This window comes from Carcharhinus amblyrhynchos, chromosome 2, assembly GCF_965287045.1.
Source record: "Carcharhinus amblyrhynchos chromosome 2, sCarAmb.v2.hapA, whole genome shotgun sequence".
In the NCBI taxonomy this organism is placed as follows: domain Eukaryota; kingdom Metazoa; phylum Chordata; class Chondrichthyes; order Carcharhiniformes; family Carcharhinidae; genus Carcharhinus; species Carcharhinus amblyrhynchos.
Window position 1 is genome coordinate 77,175,728 of NC_137325.1, and position 27,458 is coordinate 77,203,185.

Consider the following 27,458-nt stretch of genomic DNA (forward strand, 5'->3'; position numbering starts at 1 on the left):
ATGTTCCAATTTGTGGGAAACAGATTCGCATCCTCAATTTACTCATCTGTTCCAAAGAAGAGGAGCGCACAATATTGGAGAAAGGGGTCACTCTCTGTCTCAAGCTATTCTGAGCAGAGACATTGACGAATGTTATGTGCCCAGCTGACTGGGAATTGGCATAATCTGAATAGAAAACAGAAAACCTGAATTTGTTAGGTGCTGAATTTCACCATTGACCAGCTCCTGGATGACTGAAATAGGTTGCGCCACAGGTCAGAAGCTAGATTATACATCAAGTTCACTGTTCTGAGAACGATTTTAAGTTAAGACAATAGTTTAACAATATCAGCTAGTCAATGGTTTATTAATGGGGTTACTCTGCAACGTGAATAGCCAGATCTTACACATGCTGTATGGTAACAACTTGTATTTGCATAGTGCCTTTAACTTAAAAAAATGTCTACAATGGACAAGACTGCACCTGAGAAGAGTGGAGTTTGTTGGGGTAGGTATGTGAGATTATGATCTGGTAGGCAGTAGTTGTCAATCATGGAGCTGGAAGCAGGAAAGCTGGTTAGTGATAGAGTCAGAGGTTTACATTAAGGAAATAGGCCCTTCGGCCCAACTGGTCCACACCACCTTTTTTCTTCAAAACCTGTAAACTAATCCCAATTGCCCACATTAGGCCCATACCCATCGTACCCATGTATTTATCTAAATGCTTTCTAAAAGATAAAATTGTACCTGCCTCTACTACTATCTCTAGTAGCTTGTTCCAGACACCCACATCCTCTAAAATAAAATTGCCCCTCTGGACACTCTTGTATCTCTCCCCTCTCACCTTAAACCTATGCCCTCTAGTTTTAGGCTCCCCTACCTTTGGGAAAAAATGTTGACCATCTAGCTGATCTATGCCTCTCATTATTTTGTAGACCTCTATAAAGGTCACCCCTTAGCCTCTCTAGCTCCAGAGAAAAAAGTCCCAGCCTACCCAGCCTCTCCCCACAACAATACAGAAACATTCCTGCTCCTCTGGCCCAAACAAGGAATTGATCCTTCTCACCTCCTTTCACCTGTTGTTTCCCCAAAATAGGTTAAAAATAAAAAGCCTGTTAGAGAAAAAGGAAGTTCACAACCTCCTTAAAAACTCCACCTGATCTGCCACTTGACAGAAAACTGTTCCACCCTCATCCTCCGTTAAAACTGGAAACAGGTGAGCTTAAGATGGGTTGAGATTGTGTTTGAAATTTTTACTAAGTTTAGCTTCTCACTCAAGCCAAACTGTCCCATTTTTGGGGGTTTAAAATTACTGCCCAACATATATAAAAAGGTTATTAAAGACAAAAAACAAAATGCTGGAAAATCTCAGCAGGTCTGACAGCATCTGTGGAGAAAGAATAGAAACAACACTGAGTCTGGATGACCCTTCGTCAGATTAAAGAGTTTAGAATTACTATTTAATTGTTTTACCAGGACTGGCTACAAAACACAATCAATTACTTTTGAGTCGGAAACTAGTAGGTCATCTAGTGACGTCACAGGTGGATAGGGTCGTAAAGAGTGTTTTTATACAGTGGCCTTTATAAATCAGAGTATCAAGTATAAAAGTTGGAGTGTTATGATAAGGTTGTATAAAGGCATTGGTGAGGCCGAATTTAGAGTATTGTGTTCAGTTTTGGTCACCTAGTTACAGGAAGGGTGTAAATCAGGTTGAAAGCGTGCAGAGAAGGTTCACAAGGATGTTGCCGGGACTTGAGAAGTTGAGTTACAGAGACAGATGGATTTAGTTCCCTGGAGCGTAGAAGCATGAGGGAAGATTTGATAAAGGTGTATAAGATTTTGATGGGTATAGATGGAGTGAATGCAAGTAGGCTTTTTCCACTGAGGCTAGAGGAGAAAAAAAAAGAGCATGGGTTAAGGGTGAAAGGAGAAAAGTTTAAAGGGAATATTAGGGGGGGGATTCTTCACGCAGAGAGTGGTGGGAGTGTGGAATGAGCTGCTGGATAAAGTGGTAAATGCAGGGTCACTTCTAACATTTAAGAAAAATTTGGACAGGTTCATGGATGACAGGAGTGTGGAGGGTCCAAGTGCAGGTCAGTGGGACTAGGCAAAAAAATGGTTCAGCACAGACAAGTAGGGCCAAAAGGCCTGTTTCTGAGCTGTAATTTTCTATGGTTCTATCTCCAAAGACCTTTGTAGCAACATGTCAATTTACACAGCAATTTAGAAACTAATCATTTTAAAATTAAATAGAATATCTGACTGAATTCTCTTTTTTAAATAATGTAGATAAAAAAGTGATCTTACACCCTGTAAAATCCAATTGTCTCAAACAAATGGACCAACCACAAATCCAAATCTTATGATACAAGACCTGAAGAAATCTACATGCATGTGTAAAATGGGTTATTATATTTCAGTGTCTGCTGGAAAAAGACATGTTGCCAAAGCTTTCAGGGCAGTCACAAAAATCACAAAAGGAAACAATTTATACTGCATAAGAGGGTGCCACCTGGTTGGGAAGTGGACTGATTGGTTGAGATGTTGCCATGGAGAATGCAACAGGGAACAGTTAAAAACCAAGCTTTCTGAATAAACTGTTTTCCCCTTTGAGATTTAGTATTCTTGCATCTATCCTGATGAGTGCAAGATGAAAAGTACGCCTCTTTTCAGCAACACACAATAATGACTATTTCAGCTGCTACAATTCCTAATAAATGTCAGATCTTTTTCTCAGAAGTGCAAGAATTCTATTTGCAAGGATTCTCAATCTTGCATATATAGTGTGAAAATGAATGCTGGTCTACAACTTTGATCAAGGATGAATTTGTGCATAGTTAAGTGATGAAGTGAAGTAAATAATGAATCAGTCTAGGTGCAATTGAGGAACTAATATAAACACGAGAAATACTGAATACAATTTTAATTCCTTTTTGATGAAGCAAAGAATCAGAACAGCCTCAGAATACATTGTTGATTCAACACCTCACCTCCAAGAGTTTAAACATTCTCGAGAACAGAAATATTAGAAAGTCTTGGAAGCAATTTTAAGTATTAGAAATATCTTTTGACAGTGCCCTAATGCATGTTTAAAATCAGTCTCCAGACAGACATGAACTTTTATTTTTAAGTTCATAGACGAGCAGAGTCATCTTCTGTTTGAAAGTAGATCAGATACAATTTTGGAATACGTGAAGAAAATCAAATGGATTTGATAGTGGAGTTGGAGAAAACCGATCAAGAAAAAAAAACTAAGAATAAGGCAGAATTGAACTTTATTCAGTTCAATTCTGGATAATGCACACCTTTGAGTCACAGCATTATAGAAATACCTTGGACTGAAAGGTATGTAGAAACCAGGAACATCCAACAAGACACCTTTTCATTTTGGTCAGTTTTCATTTCAAAACTGTTTTTATTGTGTAAAGAAGGATGTGATACCTGTGTTCTTCTGTTACAGCCAACAGTGCAGTATAAGTTTTGAGAAACATGTTTATGGTGCTGTGATTCATCCATAGCATTTACTAATTAAGCACAACAGTGAAAGATTACCATATTATTATTCCAGACAATCAGAAGGGAAGTGAGATGTCTTTATTTCATTTGGGTTAAACCACGCCACTCACCCCTGCCCTCTATTTTCAGTTACTTGTACACTGAACTTCTAGCTCATTAATACAACACAATGCTAATTCTTTTCACAAAAGGTATTTCAGTATTACTTTAAAATCCCAAAGCCTCACATTGTTCTGCATCAGCAAGCTCCCCAGGTCATATGTGCCTATTTGTGCACAAGCCATCTTTAAGGCCAGCCTTCTCCTTGTTTCTCTATCAATGACTGTTCCTTCAGCCCATTATGTGAAACATTCTTCCAAGCACCTGTTTTGTCACCTTCCTTCCCCAACTCAAAACAGGTTCCGTTAACAACACTGAAGGTGAATTTGCTATTGTCTTCCAATTATCTCTAAATCCCTTTTCTTTTCCCTTCAATTACTACTCCTTGCTATTTGATCTTTGTCCGTTTCTCTGTAAAGCATTTTGAAACTGCTCTCTAAAAGTAAGGAATGCTACAAATAGCAAGCTGTTGTGTAGTGGTTGGTAGGGACAGTGGCATGCAACAAGATATTAGGCTAGTCATCAGTTACAGATGTCTGGAATGCAAAGTGATCATTCTTCAAGGGGAGTAGGACTAATTAAATAGCTCTTTCAAACCACCAGCGCAGATACAATAGGTTAAATAACTTCCTTCTGTGCTGTAGAATTCTCCAAAAGCAAACAATATCACTAAATCTGTTAATATCAACTTACAGACACAGTTAATGAAAAATTAAATAACTACGTCAGCATCAGAAACTGTGGCCATTAAAATTCACTCATTCCAGGCAAAGCATATAGCAAGAGCTGATCTCCTTTGATCAAATACAATGGCTCTTAGAGGTTGTTCAGCACAACTGGAAAACTATTTTTACATGTTCAGTCTGAACATGCACCTCTCAATCCTTTCAGTAACAGATTACTCTTTTTCCATACTTCTCCTTTCACATTACAGTCACGTCAGCATTATGAGGAATTGTTAAAAATTCTGATAATAAAGGCAACAAGCCTGTATCAACCAGTCATAAACCTTTCAGCTTCTACTGTTGCTTGGAAGGTTGCCAAGTCACCCTTACTATTTAAAGTTTTATATATAAACCAATCATACCTTTTTTTCCAAATGACTGTTACCTGAACAACACACTAAAGTAGACATGCAAGATGAAATTGATCTTCAGCTGCAAAAAAAATGAACTATAACATTAGCAGTCCTCTTTACACTATATCAGATTTATATGGGAAGACTGCAAAACAAGCCTTTTTTTATATGACTGCCAAAGTCCAATTTTACCCAGCCCTATTTCTATGAGATAGAATTAACATTCTCCAGACAGATGGTTTATCTATCAGATGATCTTTGGCAAGATAGATGAATGCTACACAAGTCTGAATTGCATTTGATTTAGTTAATTTTAAACATACTGTCTGTCATCTAGCCAATTGGTAACCATTCCCATACTCTTCGTTAACATTTTTTCAGCTGTTATATTAGCATTGTGATATTATATTAGATTCTACAACTTCACCAGAATTCGCTGAGCAAATTTGTGGCAGCAATAAACGGAGAGAGAGAATGCACTTGGAGCTTGATTTTTGAACGTACACCTTTCGCTGAAGTAAAGCCAGAGTACATGATGCAACTGGTTGGTTGAGAGTTACACAATTTCAAGACAAATCATACCATAGTTTCAATCATATCACAAGAAAGGTCTGCATTTGAAAATATTACATATTAAAAGACTTAAGCAAAGTTGAAACTAACATCCTTTTGGATGCTCAGTCTATAACATGGGTATCTGAAACCCTTTGATTAAGAGAACATCTTGAGGATGTTGTTGTTTAATAAAGTCCTTTACCTTCCAATTGATAGAATGTAAAATCACTATCTTAATAGATGGCTGAAAAAATGTCAAGTGAGTACAAAGGAATGCTCACCAATTGGCTAGATAACATCCAGTATGCTTAAAATTTACTAAATCAATTCAGTTTCATGTAGCACTTGTCCATTGTGCCAAAGATCATCTGGCAGATAAACCAGTCTGGAAAATGTTGATTTTTCCACATACCTGGAGTGAAATTTAAGTACCATAAAATCCAACATAAACAACATTTTAAAAATGTATCCCAAGAGCCCACAAACAGTAAGATGCACACAATCATTCTACTTCACATCGACTCCAGTAATCCAGTCCAACAATATTATTGCTTAATTACATCAACTATTAAAAACAAAAATAAATTCTGAGGTGCATTCTACATTACAACTGCAGCATCAGTCCAAGCAGCTTGGTTTACCACCAGTGTTGCAGCACAAGGGATATGGGTTCAACTCTGGCCTTGGATAACTATCTGTGTGGAGTTTGCACATTCTCCCAGATGCTCCAGCTTCCTCCCAAGATGTGCAGGGTAGGTAGACTGGCTACGCTAAATTGCCTCTTAGTCTCCAAAGATGTGTAGGTTAGGGGAATTAGCCATGGTAAATGCGCAGGGTTTTGAGGATAGGGCAGAGGGAGGGCTAGGTGATATCTCTTTTTGAGTCAGTACAGACTCAATGGGACAGATGGCCTCTTTCTGCCAGATTTGGTTCAGATGCTGGGACAGGCAGGGTAATTACTCATTTTAGCCATGTAGTGTCTAAGGTAGAACTAATGGACTTTTGTTTATAAAACAAAAAGGTTCCATTTTTGATGAAAGGAATGAAATGTGGGTTTAGATAGGTAAGATCATGTGATGTGGTTAATGGGAGGAGCTAGGTCTGTAGCAGAGAAACAGCTTTTCAGCTCTGGTTGGGAACTGCTTGAAAACTGAGGTTTCCTGCAAGCTGCTGAAGCTCATTAGGCTTAATTTTACAGTTTCACTCATCCCAAAATCACAAAATCCCATCTGAGATCAAAGGACCTTCCCATGGTCCACCTGTCACTCGTTTGCTCAGGTACCCATGGTCGGGGGGTAAAATTCCGGCCAATCTCTCTCCAAAAGCTTCAAAATGGACTACACATGATAATTAGCATATTTATGGGAGTTAACTGTATTTAAAGTGGTACTGTAGACCTGTAAGAGGAATGGTGCCTATTTGGAACCAAAACAATGATAAGTTAGAAATTAAAGTTATTGTCTTTCATTTTTAAAGATGGTTGAACTGTTAATAGTTAAGCTGCTTCATTTGTTATAGGTATATTTAAATCATGATATTGAATACAGTTTATTTTACCATAAAAAGATCATTAATTTACCAGTGGAATTACTCCTGGAGTGAAACAGCCTACCCTCACATTTATGAGGAAATAGAAAAATTGCTGAGGTCCAGTCTGGCTTCATAATGTACTTCCAAAATCTGTTTGAATGTGAAAATGAAATATAAGCTTCAACGTAACAGGACACACGTCCTTTGTTTGAACAGAGGGGAGTATGGTAGGATGAGAGAGGAATTGGCGAATGTGGACTGGGGGAGCGCGTTGGAAGGTAGGTCTGCTGAGGAGCAGTGGAGGATCTTTAAGGAGATCTTTCTTGGTGCTCAGCAGAAATTTATTCCGATGGTCAAAAAGGACAGTAGGAGGAGAGGTAATAAGCCGTGGATAACGAAGGGGGTGAAGGAAAGTGTTAAATTAAAAGCAGAGACGTTCAGAGTAGCTAAGAGTAGTGGGCGAGAAGAGGATTGGGAGAGGTTTAAATGTCAACAAAGATTGACAAAGAAGTTGATAAAGAAGGGTAGGAGAAACTACGAAGCTGGGCTAGCGCTTAATATAAAAAAGGATAGCAAGAGTTTTTACAAATATATAAAAAGGAAGAGGCTGGCAAGGGTGAACGTTGGACCCTTAGAGGATGAGAAGGGGGTCTTAGTGGTAGGGGATGGGGAAATGGCTGAGGTCATGAATAACTTTTTTGTTTCGGTCTTCACGGAGGAGGATGTGAATAATTTGCCGGGTGTTAGAGATGGAAAGGTGGTAGGACTGGAGGATCTCAATGACATTATTGTTACTAGAGAGGCGGTGCTCGACAGACTGGAGGGACTGACTGTGGACAAGTCCCCAGGACCAGATGGAATGCATCCGAGGGTTCTGAAAGAAATGGCGGAGGTGATAGTGGATGCCTTGGTGGTTATTTTCCAGACGTCGCTGGATTCCGGGGAAGTGCCGGAAGATTGGAAAGCGGCTAATGTTACGCCGTTGTTTAAGAAGGGCGGCAGGCAAAAGGCAGGGAATTATAGGCCGGTTAGTTTAACGTCTGTGGTAGTTAGAATCCGTCATCAAGGAGGAAATAGTGAGGCATCTTGAGGGGAATTGCCTGGTAGAGCAGATGCAGCACGGTTTTGTTAAGGGGAAGTCGTGTCTGACAAATTTACTGGAGTTCTATGAGGATGTGTCTAGGGCGGTGGATAGAGGAGAGCCGGTGGATGTGGTCTTTCTGGATTTTCAGAAGGCGTTTGACAAGGTACCTCACAAGAGGTTATTGCAGAAGGTTAGGGGACATGGAGTTGGGAGTAGGGTGTTAGCGTGGATAGAGGATTGGTTGTCAAATAGGAGGCAGAGAGTGGGGTCAATGGCTGCTATTCGGATTGGCGGATGGTGACTAGTGGAGTGCCCCAAAGGTCGGTGCTGGGGCCTCAGCTATTTACCATTTATATAGATGATCTGGAGAAGGGAACCGAGTGTATGGTGTCGAAATTTGCAGATGACACCAAGATTGGGGGAACGGCAAATTGCGCGGAGGGTGTGGAGAGTCTGCAGAAGGATCTAGATAGGCCGGGCGAATGGGCCAGGAACTGGCAAATGGAATTTAATGTTGGCAAGTGCGAGGTGGTCCACTTTGGTAGGAATAATGGTAGGAAGGATTATTACTTACATGGCGAAAAACTGCAGCAGGCGACGGTGCAGAGGGACCTCGGGGTCCTTGTGCATGAGTCGCAAAAACCCAGCTTGCAGGTGCAGCAGGTGGTCAGGAAGGCGAATGGGATGCTGGCCTTCATAGCGAGGGGGATTGAATATAAAAGTAGGGAGGTCTTGCTGCGGCTATATAGGGCATTGGTGAGGCCGCAGCTAGAGTACTGTGTGCAGTTTTGGTCGCCGTACTTATGCAAGGATATTTTGGCCTTGGAGGGAATGCAGAGGAGGTTTACTAGGCTGATGCCGGAGTTGAGGGGGTTGAGCTATGAGGAGAGGCTGAATAAACTAGGCTTGTACTCGTTAGAGTTTAGAAGAATGAGGGGAGATCTCATTGAGACATATAAGATGATGAATGGGATGGATAGGATAGAGGTGGAGAGACTCTTCCCGCTCAGAAAGGACAGTAGGACTAGGGGGCACAGCCTCAAGATAAAGGGGGGGCGGTTTAGAACGGAGTTGAGGAAGAACTTCTTCACTCAAAGGGTGGTGAGTCTCTGGAATTCTCTGCCCGTTGAAGTGGTGGAGGCTGCCTCGCTAAATATTTTTAAGACGCGGGTTGATGGGTTTTTGATAAGAGAGGGGATTAAGGGTTATGGGGAGAGGGCGGGAAAGTGGAACTGAGCCACGACAGATCAGCCATGATCTTATTGAATGGCGGGGCAGGCTCGAAGGGCTAGATGGCCTACTCCTGCTCCTATTTCTTATGTTCTTATGTTCTTAAGAGTACTTGCTGTTAAAGCCCTGAAGGCTATTAAGAACAATGCCACTAAAACATAGTAAACCACTTGTAGTTAGTTCTACTTCTATTACTAGGGATATCAATTAACTTTAAGAACAGAGAGTCACAGGATCTAAATCTCCCTACAAATTCTCTCTAACTCCATTTCAAATATCAGAAAAATTTATTTTGCATCATTAAAACTAAAATTACCACATGCATTGCAAAGTAGGCTTGTAGTTTCACTATTCGTTCACACTCTTCAAAATGGTTCATTCTTATAACTATACTCAATCTTCTTTGGTAGTCTTCCATCTTGTGAGATGATGGTTTGAAACTGGGTGGCCTGGTGTAGCTCCAAAACCCCACTCTCCGGCATTGCAGTCTCTTGCTGCCGTATAAGACAGGTACAAGATATATTGTCCTTTGTTTTCTCTCACAATTGTGCAGACACACAGTTAGAAAACAATAATATTGTGCGTATTTTGAGTAATCTTGTGTTATTACTACCAGTACCTCGGAAACAATTTCAACTTCATTCAACCATGAAAAGGCCTACCATCTCAACCTCACTCCATCACATTTTGGATGCATCAAGCCCCTATCTTCCATTTACGATCCTTCTGATTGCTATACAGTATTTATCTTATTTTTGAGTGTTAAATCCCATTTGATTTAAGGCATGTATGTTATTTAGCAGTTTCTTATTTCTCTTACAGTAGTCACTGTTAACTGGCCAGGCACGCGAGTTACCATAATTTTTGTCCCTGCTAAGAAAGCTTGCTCATATAGTGTACAGGCAAATAGGTATCTTCTTGTAAAGGTCAAAGAGTATTGTGAGCAGAGGTTTGGAAAGTTACCATTTCATTATGTCAATAACAATTAATGGACCTGGAAAACCAAAGGGGATTGAAAGCAGCAGTCCCTGTCCTTATTCAAAAATCAGAGAAAGTCAAATGTATTTTCAGAGCTAAAAAGAAAATCTGCCGAATAAAGCAGGGGAGGAAATAAAAGAATGGAAAGTGGAATCTCAATGGAAAGGGAAATCTCAATAACGAAAAGTCAGAATAAAACTCCTTTAAAAACATTATTTAAAAACACAAACCTTGAGTGGGACAACAAATAATTCCTTATTGGTTTTAACTCTTTCTCGAGATAGAGACACATACTGTTTTTCTACTATACTCAAATTGGAAAACTTAATTTTTAAAAATGTAGATTAAAGTACGACGTCAAGAGACCAATTTAAATTGCAAGCCACATAACCCAATGGCCCCATTAAAAACATCAGTTCAAGAGGGCTAAATGGTTGATGATGGAAATTTAATTTTGGTCACAATGTCATTTACAAAAGGCTCATGAACAGTTAATTTCTGTTCAGCTCCAAATCTTTCCAGAATATCTAATAATTAAGCGAAAATTGTTCAACGCCACCAGTAATTAGGGGCATAAATAATGCTTCGCCATTTTATTTCAATTGGGACCAGTCAATTGAGAAGTAATAAGATAACCTTCGGATTGGCCACTAAATGTTATAAAATGCTGTAAATACATTGAACAAATGTCACTCTAAAAATGCACATCTTGGTGCTTGAAGGTGCATATTGAGCATTACTCAATTCGTCTTATTTCGTACCCAAACTAGCTTATTACTTTTTTAAAAAAATTGTTCATAGGATGTGAGCATTGCTGGCTAAGCCAGCATTTGTTATAAGAACATAAGAAATAGGAGCAGGAGTAGGCCATCCAGCCCTTCAAGCCTGCCCCGCCATTCAATAAGATCATGGCTGATCTGTCGTGGCTCAGTTCCACTTTCCCGCCCTCTCCCCATAACCCTTAATCCCCTCTCCTATCAAAAACCCATCAACCCGCGTCTTAAAAATATTTAGCGAGGCAGCCTCCACCACTTCAACGGGCAGAGAATTCCAGAGATTCACCACCCTTTGAGTGAAGAAGTTCCTCCTCAATTGTTGCCCATCCCCAATTGCTCCCAAGAACATGCCAGCGAGCTGCCTTCTTGAACCACTGCAGAAATACAATGCTGCAAAGGGGGGAGTTCCAGGATTTTGACCCAGTGGCGGTGAAAGAATGACGATGTATTTCTCAGTCTAATGGGTAAGCTATCCAGGACTGAGATGAAGAAGAACTTTGTCACTCAGTTGAGCCTGTGGAATTCTCTATCATAGAAAACTGTTGGGGCCAGTTCATTAGATATGTTCAAGAGGGAGCTGGATGTGGCCTTTGTGGCTAAAGGGATCAAGGGATATGGAGAAAAAGAGTGGGATACTGAAAGTGCATTATTAGCCATGATCATATTAAATGGTGGTGCAGGCTCAAAGGGCAAAAGGCCTACTCTTGCACCTATTTTCTGTGTTGCTAAGTCAGGGTGGTCTGCAGCTTGGAGGGGAGCTTGCAGGTGGTGGCATTCCCATGCATTTGCTGTCCTTGTCCTCCAAGGTGGTAGATGCCTTGGGCTTGGAAGGTGCTGTCGAAGGAACTTCAGTTACTATTTGCATTGCAATAGCCGTGTCACCTGCCCCAGTAAAAAGATTTAAAAATAGGCTGGACCGTTATTTACAAGGCATTCTACATAAGTGATGTGGAGTTAAATTTTATGTGGATACTATTTCAAAACATGGTAGCAATTTATTTGCAAAATCACCTTGAATTCAGTTTGAACTTACCAGTTTACAATACAACTCCTGATACAAGTGATATCATAACTTATTTCATGTATTATTAAAAAAAGTTCCTACAGCTGTCTTCTTCCTTGCCTTCTCCTTTACCTATTTTAAGGCATTAAACTCATAATTGTGTGCAATTTCAAAAATGGTGGCACCCTCCTCTACCTTATCCAATAAGTCATTCTTCAGGTGACAGTCTAGACAGACTTTGAATTACTTCACAGTCAAATCACCCAATCTTTACCAAAAATTTAATGACATCTACTGAGATGTCATTCATTGGCAATCAAGAGGAGGAACAGACTGATTTATTTCCCCTCCAAGTCCAGGTTGCAGAGGTCAACTGCAACAAAATGGAAACCACACTTTACACTCATTCATTATACCAGTAATTTTTAAGATAATACGACCAAAGTTGCCAATTTAACTTTTGCTTTTATTTCTTGTATGAATATTATGATGGATGGTAACTAGAATCAAATCCATTTCACCAAAATTTGTAATTATCTAATCAGCTGAAAACCACGACACAGAATACTTTCATAATAAAAATAGGAGGAAACCTTCAACAGAGCTTCCATCGTTGAGCGCTACAGCTTTTATGTTTTGCCTCGTCACAGGATGTTTACCAAGTAGGAGGTGCCCTGCCATTTCATTATTTACTAGATTAACTGACTCAAAGAAACATGGAACTTAAACACTCATTAGCTACTCACTAATTCAAATAGTGACACTACTATTTTATAAAGAGTTAACTCTTACGACCGATATTCCAATTATAATCAAAAATTCAGAACTCTTTAGAGCTTTCAACTGATGTTGAATGGTTTACAATTTAAGAAAAAATTTACAATTGAACATAAAATCAAAGTATGGCATGTCACCTCAATACCCATTGTGAAAAGTCATACAATCAACTCTGTAAATTTAGACTACCAGCTACTATTGCTGTTACATGGTTACCAGAATCTTCCTCCTTATAGCAGTTTAAAAAATTAGTGCACTGTTCTGATGGCCCATATACTCTGCATTCAATCTTTACCACAAGTAGTAGTAGTATTTGAGAAAAAGCAAAATTACCCACTATTTAAACTTCTAGCACCAAAACCCATGTACCCATGGCTGGAATACTATTGCAAGTCACAATCTCAGCTATACATGAGTGCAGTTCATTATTACCAGAGCTTTTCTATGCACAACAGATAGAGACACTCAAACTGGGGACAAAAATACAAATTACTGATTACACTTTGGAAAAACACTGGACCCTCTTGCTGACATCATTATTGTTTGTCCATCATCTGCTTTCCAAAATCTCCATTCCCTCTGCTCTTCCTTCCCACCCTCCACAATTCCCCCACTCTCCATTGTCTATTTTGCCACTCCTTTCACCATTTTCTTTGTTGTCACTTCCTTCTCAAGCAGGAGGTGGACAATCGGGGTGGGGGGAAATCAGGAAATGAGAGGAAGCTGTGCCAAATCCATAACTGAACAATGCTGCACTTTCTTTCTTCAGCACAGTTTTAATAGTTTTGGGGAATTAATTATCAGAAGTCATCACACCCTGAACCCAACAACTAGAAAGTTCAACTATACTGCTTAGACATGTAGAGGCATACTGTGCTCATGTCAATCAATTTTACAGTTTAAAAATAGTGGAGCCTTGTACAAACAATATTAAATTGCCTTTTGGAATTCTGCAATTGTGTTGATTACCCAAGCTGACATTGACCTTAGCTTAAGATACCAAAAGCAAACAATTAACCTTGTCTACAAAGAATGAACATGGTCTGTTCTGTCTTCACATCCTGCACAATGAGTGTCATTCTGCGTTGATCGTTAGTGTGCTAGCTCTAATTTTATTAGAATAATTCTCAAATCAAGGCTTTGGTCATTTAGAAGCTCTCAAAGAGACATGCACCGATTAGACAGGAAAAAAAATTGAAAGTTTCTCTCTAAACTCTTCAGGTGATTGAAACTAGTTCAAGAGTTCTTTTCTTTGATTTATATCACAGAATGCCTACCTTTTATAAAAGTGATGTTCAACTCAGAAATGGATCAAACTCTCTCAAATGAACATAGCCCAACATCCAACTTTACCCAAGTTACACTGATTTTGGGACAGACACGAGGGAGAGGAGGTCAGGTGGGGGGATGGAGTCAAAATATGGGACAATCCCTTAAAATATGTACATGACTGTTAGTCACCCAGTATGAAAATGTTGCAATCTAATGTCATCAGCACGACACCACCATTTGAAAGAAAAATCTCGCAAATCTAATGTGGTGCCAAATCTGACAGCAAGTCCTGGTAGGAGTCTATGGGTGTGGCCAGAAGGGATCATGATAAATATCATGATTTCAGATTTCTGAGGAAACCTTGTGGACCAAGTTGAGCAGAATTGCAACCTATTCCTATAATTTAGTCCCTTAAACTCAAGATTTATTCTAGGAAGTTGCACTGTGCCTCCAAGATCAATGTTCCTTCTTAAGGCACAGTGCTCCAAAATAAAGACATCATAAGAACATAAGAAATAGGAGCAGGAGTAGGCCATCTAGCCCTTCAAGCCTGCCCCGCCATTCAATAAGATCATGGCTGATCTGTCGTGGCTCAGTTCCACTTTCCCGCCCCCTCCCCATAACCCTTAATCCTCTCTCTTATCAAAAACCCATCAACCCGCGTCTTAAAAATATTTAGCGAGGCAGCCTCCACCACTTCAACGGGCAGAGAATTCCAGAGATTCACCACCCTTTGAGTGAAGAAGTTCCTCCTCAACTCCGTTCTAAACTGCCCCCCCCCCCCTTTATCTTGAGGCTGTGCCCCCTAGTCCTACTGTCCTTTCTGAGCGGGAAGAGTCTCTCCACCTCTATCCTATCCATCCCATTCATCATCTTATACATCTCAATGAGATCTCCCCTCATTCTTCTAAACTCTAACGAGTACAAGCCTAGTTTATTCAGCCTCTCCTCATAGCTCAACCCCCTCAACTCCGGCATCAGCCTAGTAAACCTCCTCTGCACTCCCTCCAAGGCCAAAATATCCTTGCGTCATCCACTGATACTCCTCCACCCACTATCATACTGACCTCCTTAAAAAATTGAACTAAATTAGCCGTCATGACCCACCTGACACAAGTTTCTCAGGTGTTTAGTCACTGTCTCTGGCAAGTTTCAGTTTCTTCCCAGGCTGATATTAAACTGAGGAGTGTGCAGTTCCCAGATTTACCCATTCCTTTGTAAATAATTGGGTGATATTTGTAATTTTCATTTTCAAAGTTATCGTTTCCAAATCTACATAGCTTTGGAAGATTAGTTTTTACTCCTTTCATGGAGGGTGGCCATTGTTGGCTAGGCCAACATTTTTATTGCCCATCCCCAACTGTCCTCTAGAAGGTGATGGTGAGCCACTGCAGTCCACAGTGCTGTTAGGAACAGAAAGTGCAGGATTTTGACACAGCGACAGTGAAGGAATAGCAGTGTTATGCAAGTCAATGTGTGGTTTGGAGGGAATCCTCCAGGTACCTATTGCCCTCATCCTTCCAAGTGGCAAGGTGAGAGTTTGGAAGGTGCTGTATAAGGAACCTTGAGTAGCTGCAATGCATCTTGCAGATGACGCACAGTATTGTCATTGTGCATCAGTGGTGAAGGAAGTGGATGGACCGTCAATCATGCATCCGCAATTTCATCACCTATTTCAGGTCCTGGAAAACTGTCCATCTTAAATCTCCTTATGTTTTCAATTAGTTTTCTTACTTATGCTCCCTGTATTAAGTCAAAAAATTCCCTTGCCACCCTAACCTTAACTTGTATGTGGTTTCCTTAAACCTCTTCCTCCGCCTTGAGATGGGATACAAGATATTTGTTTAACAGAACATTTTCTCAGTATCTATTACAGTATCACAGTACTGAGGATAACATTCGTACCGCTTTCTCTTACTACATTTAATAAAACTTTCACTGTCTGCTTTGCAAGTCATTTCCATTTCCGCATGTTTGCTGCGGACTGTCTTAGCAGGAATTGGTAAAAGCTGATGACAAATAGTCGATGGAGAAACATTGAAAACAATAAACCTTTGATTCAGAAGCACCAAAAAAAATGGAGGTATGAGCGAGGATTTTTTTATTCAAGGTGGAACACAGTAGCTACATGCACAGCAGAAAGTGGAGTATTTTCAGCCTGTGACAGGGATATGGCTGGCACTGACCCCCAGCAGTAGCCAGATTAATTTCTTCAGCTGTCAAAAAGTCCTGTAGCTGTTTCCCTTGTCTCCAAATAAGAAACACTGCAAAATAGGCAAGGTGTGACAAAGTACTAAGCACAGCCTCAAATACAAAAAATAGCTTTCACTAAATCCTTGAAGCAGGAAAATAATTTTGTTCCAAAAGCAAAAGATAAATACCCATCTTAACAGCCTGTCAGTAAAACCAAAGGCAAAGCTGCTCAGGAAGCAGTAATGGCAGGTTTTTATGAGGGGGGATACATTTTCTGATCATTACTGGAGGAAATCTGTGCAGGGTCATCTATAGGTACTTGAGCACAGCTGCAGCCTCTCAGGCACAGTTAAGCAGATGCCAGAAAAGCCAAAAGAATTTCAGGACCAACAGTAGTCAAAAAATAGGCTGTGGATAATCATTAGCTCTCAATTTCTTAACAATGGATTGTTTTTTGGAGTGCTATCTGGAACAGGGAAGGGGAAAATCTACTATTTCAACTTCAATTTTCTCTCTGCGACTCAATTTATGCAGAACTGATTTTCTTCCCTCTGAGGAAATTCAAATAATTACCTCTCTTTAGTGTTTGGGAACTTCAGTTCTGGACAAGCTGCACATCTCCCGTGCATTCATTGGCTGGGAAGTGGCTGCACATGCTCAGTTCAATTGTTTGAAAAGAGGAAACACCATGAAGAGGCAGGTCAGATGACCTGAAGGAGTGTGCCACTAGAGTATGTGTGGGAAAGAGAGAAAGTCCCAAACCAGGGACAGGGTAACGTCCCTAAAGGTAGTCCCAGATAATCCACAGGGCAGAAATAGATTTATTAAGTGAAGAAGAAACAGATTTCTTAAGATGTTAGGTTTTGAATTCAAGAGCGAGCTGCATGGAGCAGACTTTAGGCAAAGTGGACATTTAGAGCAGTGGTGGTGTAGAGTGGTGTGTCAGGCTGCTAATTCACATGTACCTCATACTTGCCCCGAATGTTAGAGCATAGGATAGATGTCCCAAATTGTTTAATCCTTCTGGACCTGCATGGTAAAGTTTATTTTCATTTGTTCAAATTCCGTAGAATCTTGTGGCTTTATTCACTTAGCAAGCATCTTGAATCTCAAACTTTTCTTATTTCAAACAAGGCATCATTGATCCTTAACCCGATCTCCCCCGTTCCGGGGTCTGGTCAAGGATAACACCTTCTTTAAACAGCAAAAGGAAATATGTTGCTTTAGAGTACACAATAGTAATACAGAACCCACCTCTAAATATTTAAGTTATTTAAGATGTCACACAGGAAAAAAAAAGTGTTACCTAACTGAAACACTAACCATGTGCTCATCAAATGAATAGTTTTGCACAATTTACAAATTTGAAATCTTCAAAAACTACCTGTATTTACATAGTGCCATTAGCATAGAAAAGTACTCCAAGGCTCATCACATAGGTGGAAGGATTGAAGTCAAAGTGCATTGAAGATAAGATTTGAATAATTATATAGCAACCACAGAGTTAGTCTCATAAACATTACATTTCAACAAAACAGCTGCCAAACTGACTTCCAACAATCTAAGTATCACAAACATTCATTGTAAAGGAGGACATGAAGCTCAGCACCTATAGCAACTGAAACTATAACAGCCAACAAAACATCCAAGGATCAACAAGCAATTTAGAAGCTTAAAGGTATGGATGGCCGCCCAACAGTAAATACATGCAATCACTACAACCAGAGCAAGCATAAATCACGTGGTAAAAAATAAAGCACATGCATAACACTCATCTCTTCCACAAAGGAGGAATTACAACCCACCTCACCTGATGGAAACTAGGCACTCAGGACAATTAAAACGATGGCTATTTGCTCTCTGGTTTCCCACCCTGACTCTGATCCTTGAAAATTTAAACTACAGGCACCAAAGACGCCCACACATAGCCAGCGGGATCTTTGTTTGGAGGATAGAGATTGGGTCTTGACAACTGTCAGTCTGAGTAGTAAAGCTCTGCAACTTTCCAAATAGGCTGAAGATTGTAGTAGGATCAATAAGAGACTCCTAATGAAAGGCTAATTCTTTGCTTGGTTATTTCATTACTTTGTGGATAGGAAGATTGGAATGCTCCTCCAAGCTCCCCAAGGAAAATATATGCCTCCTCTGCAAGGACTCTCCCCTTCACTCACACACAACCACCCAAACTGTTGATCTTTCCACTACACATGGGACAAGTCTGTGGCCTTCCAGATTAGCAGCTTCTAATCCATTCTCTGATTGTTTGAGTCAGAGACTCCACCAGTGGCACATAATGATGTCTGGCTGTTAAAAATCCCCTAGGCCTTGCTGTCTTTCCTGTACAAGTCTGCTGGTTGTTAGACTGCTTTCTGACATCAAATTCCCAGAATCTAAAACTCTTGTATTCAACTTCTGTCAGTTCAGAGTCCAGGAATCAACATGCTACTAAGATTTTTAGTGGTTTTCATTTGGCAGAACAATTTGCTGCAGTTGAACATCCAGATGCGGCATGGGACATATTTTGAAGAACACAGTGAAAATCCTGTTGCTGCAAGTGCTGATAAAGAGGAACTTCCTCCTTTTCTGAGGCACAATTGTGGCACGTACCCTGGCAGGTGGCTGCTGATGGGGGCCAAATGTGAGCTCCAGGGATCAGAGGATGTGAAAAGTTAACAGATTAAGCTCATCAAGAGTGACATGGCAGGGAACCTTACTCACCAGGTACTGCAGTAAAGACATTGGCTAAACTCCTCTCCCTCTTGTACTTTGTGGTTTCTAATGTCCCATGGTGGCTGTTTTGGCTACACAATGCACTTTGCAGCATCTCCCATGCCCAGGACCACTCCTTTCATTAGGAAACTATTTAACTGAAGGCCCTGCTGATTTATTCATGTTATAGTTTACTGTTTGATAATACCATTGTATGGACTTAGGGATGGGACCTGTCACTAATGTTAATCACTCATTGCAAGCCTATTTTTCTAGAAGTCAGCACACAACAGGGAGAGGACAAGGATGGAATGAAGAATGCCAATCTATACTTTGTCCCTTTTTGAGGAGCAGGTTCCTGTACAAGGGCAGGTCACACACATTCAGGGGAATAACAATCTGCAAGGTTTTTTGATTCAAGGTGTTGGCAACTCCTTTTTACAGAAGTGCATCAAGGTTGTATTGATGCCATCAAATACACTTGGATATTCAGAAATCTAATATATTCTCATACTATTTCCTCGTTCTTTTAAATATCCCTTTCAGATAAGTTCTTCCTACACCTGCCCCTCCAGCATTATAAGTCACCAGAAATCTCTAGGGAAAGGTACAAAGAAGACATTTCAATTAAGAAAACTAGCCCCTTTGTCTTGGGTGGTGACTTTTTTAAAAAAAAGCAAAATTGAAGTTCATTTGTTACATTCAACATCAGCATAAAAGGAGTAAAATTTTAGTTGTATTGTGAACTTCCAAGAAGGAACACCACCATGAACATAAATAAGCAACAAATTTGAACCCATTCCAGATTCTGACATCTCCGTGCATTTGATACGTTGTGGGAATTGCAAGATGAGATCATTTTGAAAACAGGTACTATGTAGTTAATAAACAATTGGGACGCGTTTACAAACCAGCCAACTTCAGACATTGGGATGACGACATCATACAGCACCAAAACTCAAGAGGCAAAAATAATCTGAATCTCGAGAGCTATGGCGTGGAACAAACTCTTGCATAGTCAAAACAGATCATTTGTTATACCTTACTTATCAGAGCTTTCCCATGCGGATGCTTTAACGGATTCACATCTTTCCATCACTCCCACTAATCAACACCACTCAAGTCAGTAATGGTTTATTCTGCACAGTTCTGCCACACATTAAAGGGGAGATCATCACTTTGTGGCATTAAAACATTAATCATTGAATATAATGAGAATCAAAGCTTTAGTTGAGATTCCCATTTCACAATGGTTTAACATTTATTATTTATAGAACTATTCCTATTCTTTGCACCTTTATATGAGGTAGCTGCAACAGAGCTCCTTCAAAAAAATCCAACTGAAAAAGCAATGTGGAACACTATGACACAGCTTTTTAGTCAGCTACATTGCCATTGGGAAACATGACCAGATATCATGGAGATAGAAGCTAACGTAGAGGAAAAAGGGGTCTTATTCTGATTTAGTGCGGCAGTACAATGGAGTATAATGTGGAAAAATATGAAGTTGTTCATTTTGGAAGGGAGAACAAAAGAGCAGAGTATTATTTAAATGGAGAAAAATTTGTAGAAAGCTGCAATATAAAAGGGGCTTGAGGGTACATGTTCGCAAAACAAAGCTAGAATACAGGCGCAGCAGGTAAACAGAAAGGCTAATTGAATGTTGGCCCTAATTCAAGAGGGTTTGAGTAAAAGAGTAGGGAATGTTTACTGCAACTGTACATGCTACTGGTGAGATCACATCTGGAGTATGGTGAGCAGTTTTTACCTGAGGAAAGGTATTATTTCATTAAAGGCAATTCAGAAAAAGGTTCGTCAGGATGATCCCTGATAGTGAGAGAGTTGTTTTACGAGGAAAGGTTAAAAAGGTTGGGACTCTTCTCATTGGAATTAAGAATGAGAAGTGATCTCATTGAAATATATAGGATTCTTAAGGGGCTTGACGCTAAGTGCTGAGAGGATGTTTCATCTCATGGGAGAGTGTAGGACCAGAGGGTATAGTCTCAGACTAAAGTAGTGCCAATTTAAGACTGAGATGAGGTGGAATTTCTTCTGAGTGAGAGAATCTTTGGACCTCCTTGCCGCAGAGAGCTGAAGGGACAGAGTCCTTGTGTATATTTAATGCTGGGAGATATTTTTGATCAGTAAGAGAATCAAGAGTTAGAGGACATAAGGAACGCTGGAATAGCCATGATCCTACTGAATGGCAGAATAGACGCGAGGTCAAATGACCTACTCCTGTTTCTTATGGTCAGTGACAATGTGGTCTTCTATCTGTCCTTGGGGAAGAAGAATGAGATGCAAAATCCAGCAAGGAAATAGGGACAAAGCACTGTTGGTATTAAATACAAGATTTGGTTTTTTGACAGACATTTTGTGAAAAGTTCTTAAAATAATTTCTTACATGCATTTTAGCTCTTTTCCCTCCTCCCCATGATTTTCTTTCCTTTTCGCAAAAAGATAACTGGAGTGAGAAGTTCTATAGGTCAAAAGAGACATTCCCATCAACATACAAAATAACAGTTGGTCTTTAAGCATGCCAGCACCCATGACGCCAGAGTATCATGACTAGACATTGCATACACACCCACTGTCATGTGATTACCAGGAATAGATAACAAAAGGCAATCCCAGACCCAAACAGTAAAGGAATTAGAAAACTCCTCAACCCCACAAATTATTGAAACCAGTCTTGGAGATCACAATGTCCATGTCTGCAACTTGTTATCCACTTACATTTTACGTATTATCTCTGCCTCAACCAAGAACTGCTGTAGCTTCCTCTTAAAAACATGCACAAAGTCAGCACACTAACAAGCTGCACTGCATTCCAGAGGTTCACTGCTCTCTGGGAAAGAGAACACAATCAACTGGCCTATTTCTACTACACAATTTAAGTGTTGGTCCCTGATCCTCCTGCTTTTTCAAACAAAAATAATCTTTCAATAGGTATGCAAATCTAGCTTTATAAACCCCATCGGGTCACCTCTAATTTTACACAGCTCTGAAATAAATAGATCCGGCTTCTGAAGCCCAAGTATAACTAAGGTTCCTTAAGCTAGCAAACATTTGCATAGTCCTTCTCTGAACATTTTCCAAGGTTATCATATGTGAGGGATAGGTCAACATGTGAAAGGATCCAAACCTAGGCGCAGCACACCAGATGCAGTCTACAGTCCAACCTGTATAGTTGATTTGTAATGAATGATTCCATTAATGCAACTGTTTGTTTTGGCTATGGTTTCTGTGCACTGGTGGCAAACCTTCAGTGATCTGTGTAAAATGATACCTAGATGTTTTTCTCTCTCAACAGATTAGCAGATAACAATACTGAAAGAAGTACATTCTGTATTGATTCCAGCTACGTGCATGACACTATTTACCTCGGTTAAATACCATTTGCTATTATTTGGCTCACTCCCTTCATGCGTCTGAACTGATACACACAAGGCTGTTGATATGAAACCACGTTTTAAAGCAACAACGGTTTTTTTAAATTTACTGACCGGAAACCGCAAATTGAAATATTTAAAAGACCAAGAACTTGAAATCACAGTCAAAGGTGTATGAATGGGGGAGGAGGATGGATATCTGCTCTCTCATTAGCAAAGCATTCAGATAATCACCTGTGTAGAGACAAACCATTAGGTATAATCATGTGGACAATGGGGCTCTGGCTGAGAGAGCAATTCCCAGCCATGATCTAATCAAGTTAGAATTGGAATACACTGACCATATTTGTCACTGGGCAACTGGAGAGAGGGCCATATGACAAGCCAATCCTTTCATCTCTGCAAATTGGACAAGTAACTGAGATTCTGAAAGAGCAAGACTGACCACAAGTGGGTTCTCTCTCTCTCTCTAAACAACTTAAATGTCGAACCATGTCTGCTGAGTTTGACTATCCATAAACTGCAGACAGATGTGAAAAGAAACTCAATCCCACTATTGCTATCTTCTGAAGAATAGATCAATCGCCCATCTACTACTTTAAACTGCTTCAACGCTGACCTAGAGGACCAAGTTCAGCCAAAAAAAGCCAAATGAACAACCCTCAAGAACTGTATACCCTGTTAACTTTAAATTGTTTAATCTGTCCTACCATGTTGTAATCTTGCTTTTATTTGTTTTTTTAGACTGGGTGAAGTACAAAAAATACTATTTTTCTAAACCAATAAAACTTGTCTGTGTCTTATAGTCACAGCATGTCAACAGTTTAACATTTACTCAATTGGCAGAATATTCTTTATATAAAATCTGGAGTAGTCAACTGAGAAGCAGGAAAAAAAGAGGGGAGCACCTTACTACCCCTCCTCACCTGATCATAACACTGTACTCCACCGTTTTAACACCACACAAATTTTAGTATCATTTGCAAACTTATCTTATTCCGAGCAACATGGCCCAGCCAATCAATAAAGACAATGAACAGCAGAAACTCTAAAGAGGTATATCATCAGTAGCATTCCTCCAAACTGCTCCACAATTACTGACTTAAGCTGCTGAACTGGGACAATTTCTAGTACAGCATATCAAATTCACGTAGGTACCCAAAAGTTCTCTCTTATGACATAACCTATAAAAGCTACCTTATCAAATACTTAAAAAAAAATCCAAGTAGACCAAGTCAACTGGATTACTAAGCTCAAGTTTGTAAGAAATTATTTTATTTTCCAAAACCTGCGATGAGAATATCTATCGTCCCCTTCACTTTCCCAGTGATCCTGTATTAGGATTACCATCAAACTTCTCAATGCTGGATGCTAGGCTGTTCGTTACCTGTCTCTGATTTGTCTTTTTCTTGTAAAGATCAGATCTATTTGAGTTAAATTCCAAGGTAACAATTCTGAACTCTTATTCTGTTGAAGGGACCCAGCATACCTGTCCAATTTGTTAAACAGCCTTGGGTGGATATCATCTGGACCTGAAATCTTCTCTATTCTAAATTTATCTTTTTAGGGAAACTCTATTATCGAGTGGTGAATACCCCTTATAAATAACACACCAGACAACATTATCTCAATTGCACATCACAAGATACACCTTCACTAACAATTATAATTTTTAATCCCATCTTTAACCAGAGGTTGATCCAGTGCCCAGTCAAGAGACCAGGACAATTAGCCAGGTTCTCACTGCTGTTATTGATCCACCATTAGTTGCTGAAAAACCCTTTAATTTGGGCATGGAGTGAAAACAGGGTTGGGCTTAACTGTAGTACCCATAAAACCAAATAACCTAGCTATACTTTTTATCTAATACAAACTGATTACAAAAACTACCACAATAAATAAACATTGCAGTAAATCAAGCAAGGAATAGATTGCAGCTTTAAATGGTATTTTTCACATAAATCAAACACCTGGAACAGTGAGAACAAAACAGGAATGGAGTAAGGATTTGGCCTACAATATAGATTTATAGCACTTCAGGCCCATTTCAGGATCTACTGAAACTGGAAAACGCACTTTAAGAAATCCAACTGTGGAGATTCACAGTTCGATAATTTAATACGGTTTTTGGACTGCTTGTCATTACCTCTTTCAGCTGATCAGCACTTCCCCATGAAGCAGAGCGCTGATGTGTGCTTTTCTTTTCTGTTCCTTCATCTGACCAAAAACTGGGTGTCTGGAAAGTGAGAACAAAGCCATAGTTTAAAAAGGGGTTCAGCTAACAGGTTTTACCACCAACTGGACTGGATCCATCAGCACTCAGAACTCATACTGGTAGCAAGGAGAAAATGTCAGAATGGATTTCTGAAAACGTAACAAATTCAAATGGTTTGCTTCGTTTTTCATTTTGGATGATTTTTAGGGTTTGATGACAAAGTACAAAATGTTAATCAAAACAGAAAAAAGATTATTTAATCTAAGAAAATCAGAAATCAGAGGAGGGTGGGGGTTGCATTAACCTAGCCAGTACCTAAATTGTCCTTTTTAATAAGGAAAGAACAACAGGGAGACATCTATACATCTAGTGTCACTACCAGACTTGTAACGATTCCTCAGGGCTGCCAGCAACACAGGCCGGTTTTTCAATTATATTAATGAAGAACACAGGACAGGCAGCCTGACATGCTGAATGCCCCTGGGGAACTGAAGTGAGTCTGGGAGTGCGAGAAGCTACGTGCACCAACTTCTTCTCCCTTATCTCAACAAAGCACATAATGGTCAAATAGAGTTATTTCCTGATTTGTGTTTTGTTTTCAAAAGGAGCATAGTCATTCCCTGATATGCAAATACCAGAAGATCCAAGCTGTCAGCCATGCATGAGCGTGGAAAAAAATTCTTGAGACATAACTTATTGCAGGGGAGAGAGGTGGAATTTGAGACCGAAAGGTCTTTAAGTCCCCAGAAGAACAAGGAGGGGGAGGAAGGAGGCTGATGAACTGTTAAATGCAATCATAGCAGTTCCAAGAGAAAGTGAAAAACATACTATGAAAATTATCCAAATATGAATCCAAAAGTTAAGTTCAAGTGCCCAAATCAATATGTTACAATGCTCATTTTTAGAGTAGCGCAGTAGATCTAACACCCCTTTCACCAACATTCTGTCACAATCTCTTAGAAAGCAAAGCAACTTGAGCTCTTGAACACAAATGGGAAATTTAATTTCCACAAAATTACACAGAATACACAGGTGAGGTTTCAAATGCATTTCCAAATAGGATGTTACAAACTCGAAACACTTGTGATTAGGTAGATTTTGTTTTGCATAAGGACTCATTGTTCTCAGAGAAAGTCATCTTTTTATTAAGCATGTAGCCATTGTCGTCTGGATATGTACATAAGTAAACAAATAATGGAAACAGTTTCAAAAATGTCAATACCAAATAGCATGAACAAGGTGTACCATAGGTGGTTATAATGTAGTTATCACACCAGAACGTGAGAGTTGAGTACAACCCGATACAGATTATTAGAGAAAGATACGTGAGAAAGACAGGTATTTGAGAGCACAAGATGTAGCGGGAAGATTGGGAATTGCACAGGGAAATCAAAGGCATGATGGGGGAGGGGGGTTGTGGTGGCAGAGGGATAGAGATGAGCATTCGAATGAGGCAGGTGGACATGCATGCAAGAAATGGAGAGATGAAAAGCAAGAATGAGCAAAGAGAGAAAGGGGGATAGAAAGAGTGCAAAAGAGAAGTGTATTTCTTACCCCTAAACATATAGTACAAACTGAATTCAAGTCAAGTCACAGAAGCAGCTCCTTTTGAAATACATGCAATATAATGATAGTGTGTTCAAACTTATCCCGACAGAGTAACTCGGGCAACCACAAAACATGGACAGCAGGGCTCTGATACAGACCTTTTTAGATGGGAATGGAAAATAAAATTCTCTTCTTAACTAATTAAAGGGATAAGAGAAAGTCTGGTGCTTTGGTCACGCTCATTTAACATTCCCTGGAGCATCAACCATTTATTAGTTGGACGGTCAGCAAAACTGGGTTGTGCAATTATGAAAACCCTTGGCAAATACATTGGTTTACCATGCAAGTCAGAGGCAACTTGATTCTGTAACTTTCTGGCTTCCCAGTGCAAGTTTAGGGGGTGCCCCAAAGATGCACTGGGGAATCCCTCTCAGAAGTTTTCAGGGGTAAAGGCTTATCCGGCAATTTTCCCACTGCACTGGGAACTAACTGACAAAGCAATTTAAATCACCAACTTCAGGTTCTGCCAGTTTTAGACTCATTGTTAAAAGAAAGAAAAGCACGCCGAGGGCCCAATTCTCCCATTGCGACTCGCAATGTTTCTGGTGGGTCTGGCTGGGAGAATCGCATACTGGCCATTTCGCAGGATTCACACATGCACCGGGAACGCATGCGGGTCTCCAAGAGTCGAAGAACAGTTGAGACTGCGCTGAAAATCAGTGGGAAGAGGAACAAGAAATTTGAATCTTTAAATATAGTTTAAATAGTACTTTAAATGTATTCTGCATGTGATTATCAGGCCTGGCATGGAATTCACTGGGTCTGATCGCATCTCCCACCCCACTAGGAGTACTCAATTCTGATGGGGTTTAGAGTAGCTCTCCATGTTCAGGGAACTAGCAGGAGTGCCCGCCGGAATGAAGGAATGGGCTAATAGGGGCCCGCTAGGGGGTCACATGATGGGGCGTGGGCATGGGAACCCTGGCAACGTCAGCCTGAGCCGCCTGACACCTCCCAAGGGGCAAGGTGCCCATGGGACACCTTGGCACTACCCACTGGGCATCTGGCAGTACCAAGGAGGTGGGGTATCAGTCTGGGCTGGAGAAAGGGCAGCGACTGAGGCAGGCTCAGGTTGCGGCAGGGGGTGGGGGGGGTGGGGTGGTTTCCTGCCTCCAGGGGGTGATCTGCTGGGATGAGCAGGGGTGGGGGTAGGTGTTGGACATTGGGGCAGCACTGCAGGGGCCCCAGGGAGACTAGCAGATAGGGGCCACTGCACATGCTCAGAGTTCCAGAGCTGTCACACTCCAATGTGAATAGGCACCACCCCCCCCCCAGATTTTTAAATGAGATTTACAATTGTGACCTCTGCATTGCAGAGTGGGGAGATTCAGATCTGAAGCTGCACTGAAAAAACAGTTGTGATCTAGAACAGTTTTCCCACCAATTCAGCACTTTTGGGACAATCTCTTCTTCTCTCCTCTCCACCCCACCCACTCCCCCCGGCCTAATTTCAGGACAACC

General features: G+C 40.4%; 1 protein-coding gene across 1 annotated transcript in view; it reads right to left on the reverse strand.

The window, feature by feature from the left end:
* Positions 1 to 27,458, reverse strand: part of glcci1a (glucocorticoid induced 1a) — a 201,980-nt gene that overhangs the window by 84,187 nt on the left and 90,335 nt on the right. Inside the window, exon 3 of the mRNA XM_080207613.1 lies at positions 24,321 to 24,410. Within this exon, the coding sequence (XP_080063739.1) occupies positions 24,321 to 24,410 (90 nt within the window). The remainder of the gene's footprint in view (positions 1 to 24,320; positions 24,411 to 27,458) is intronic.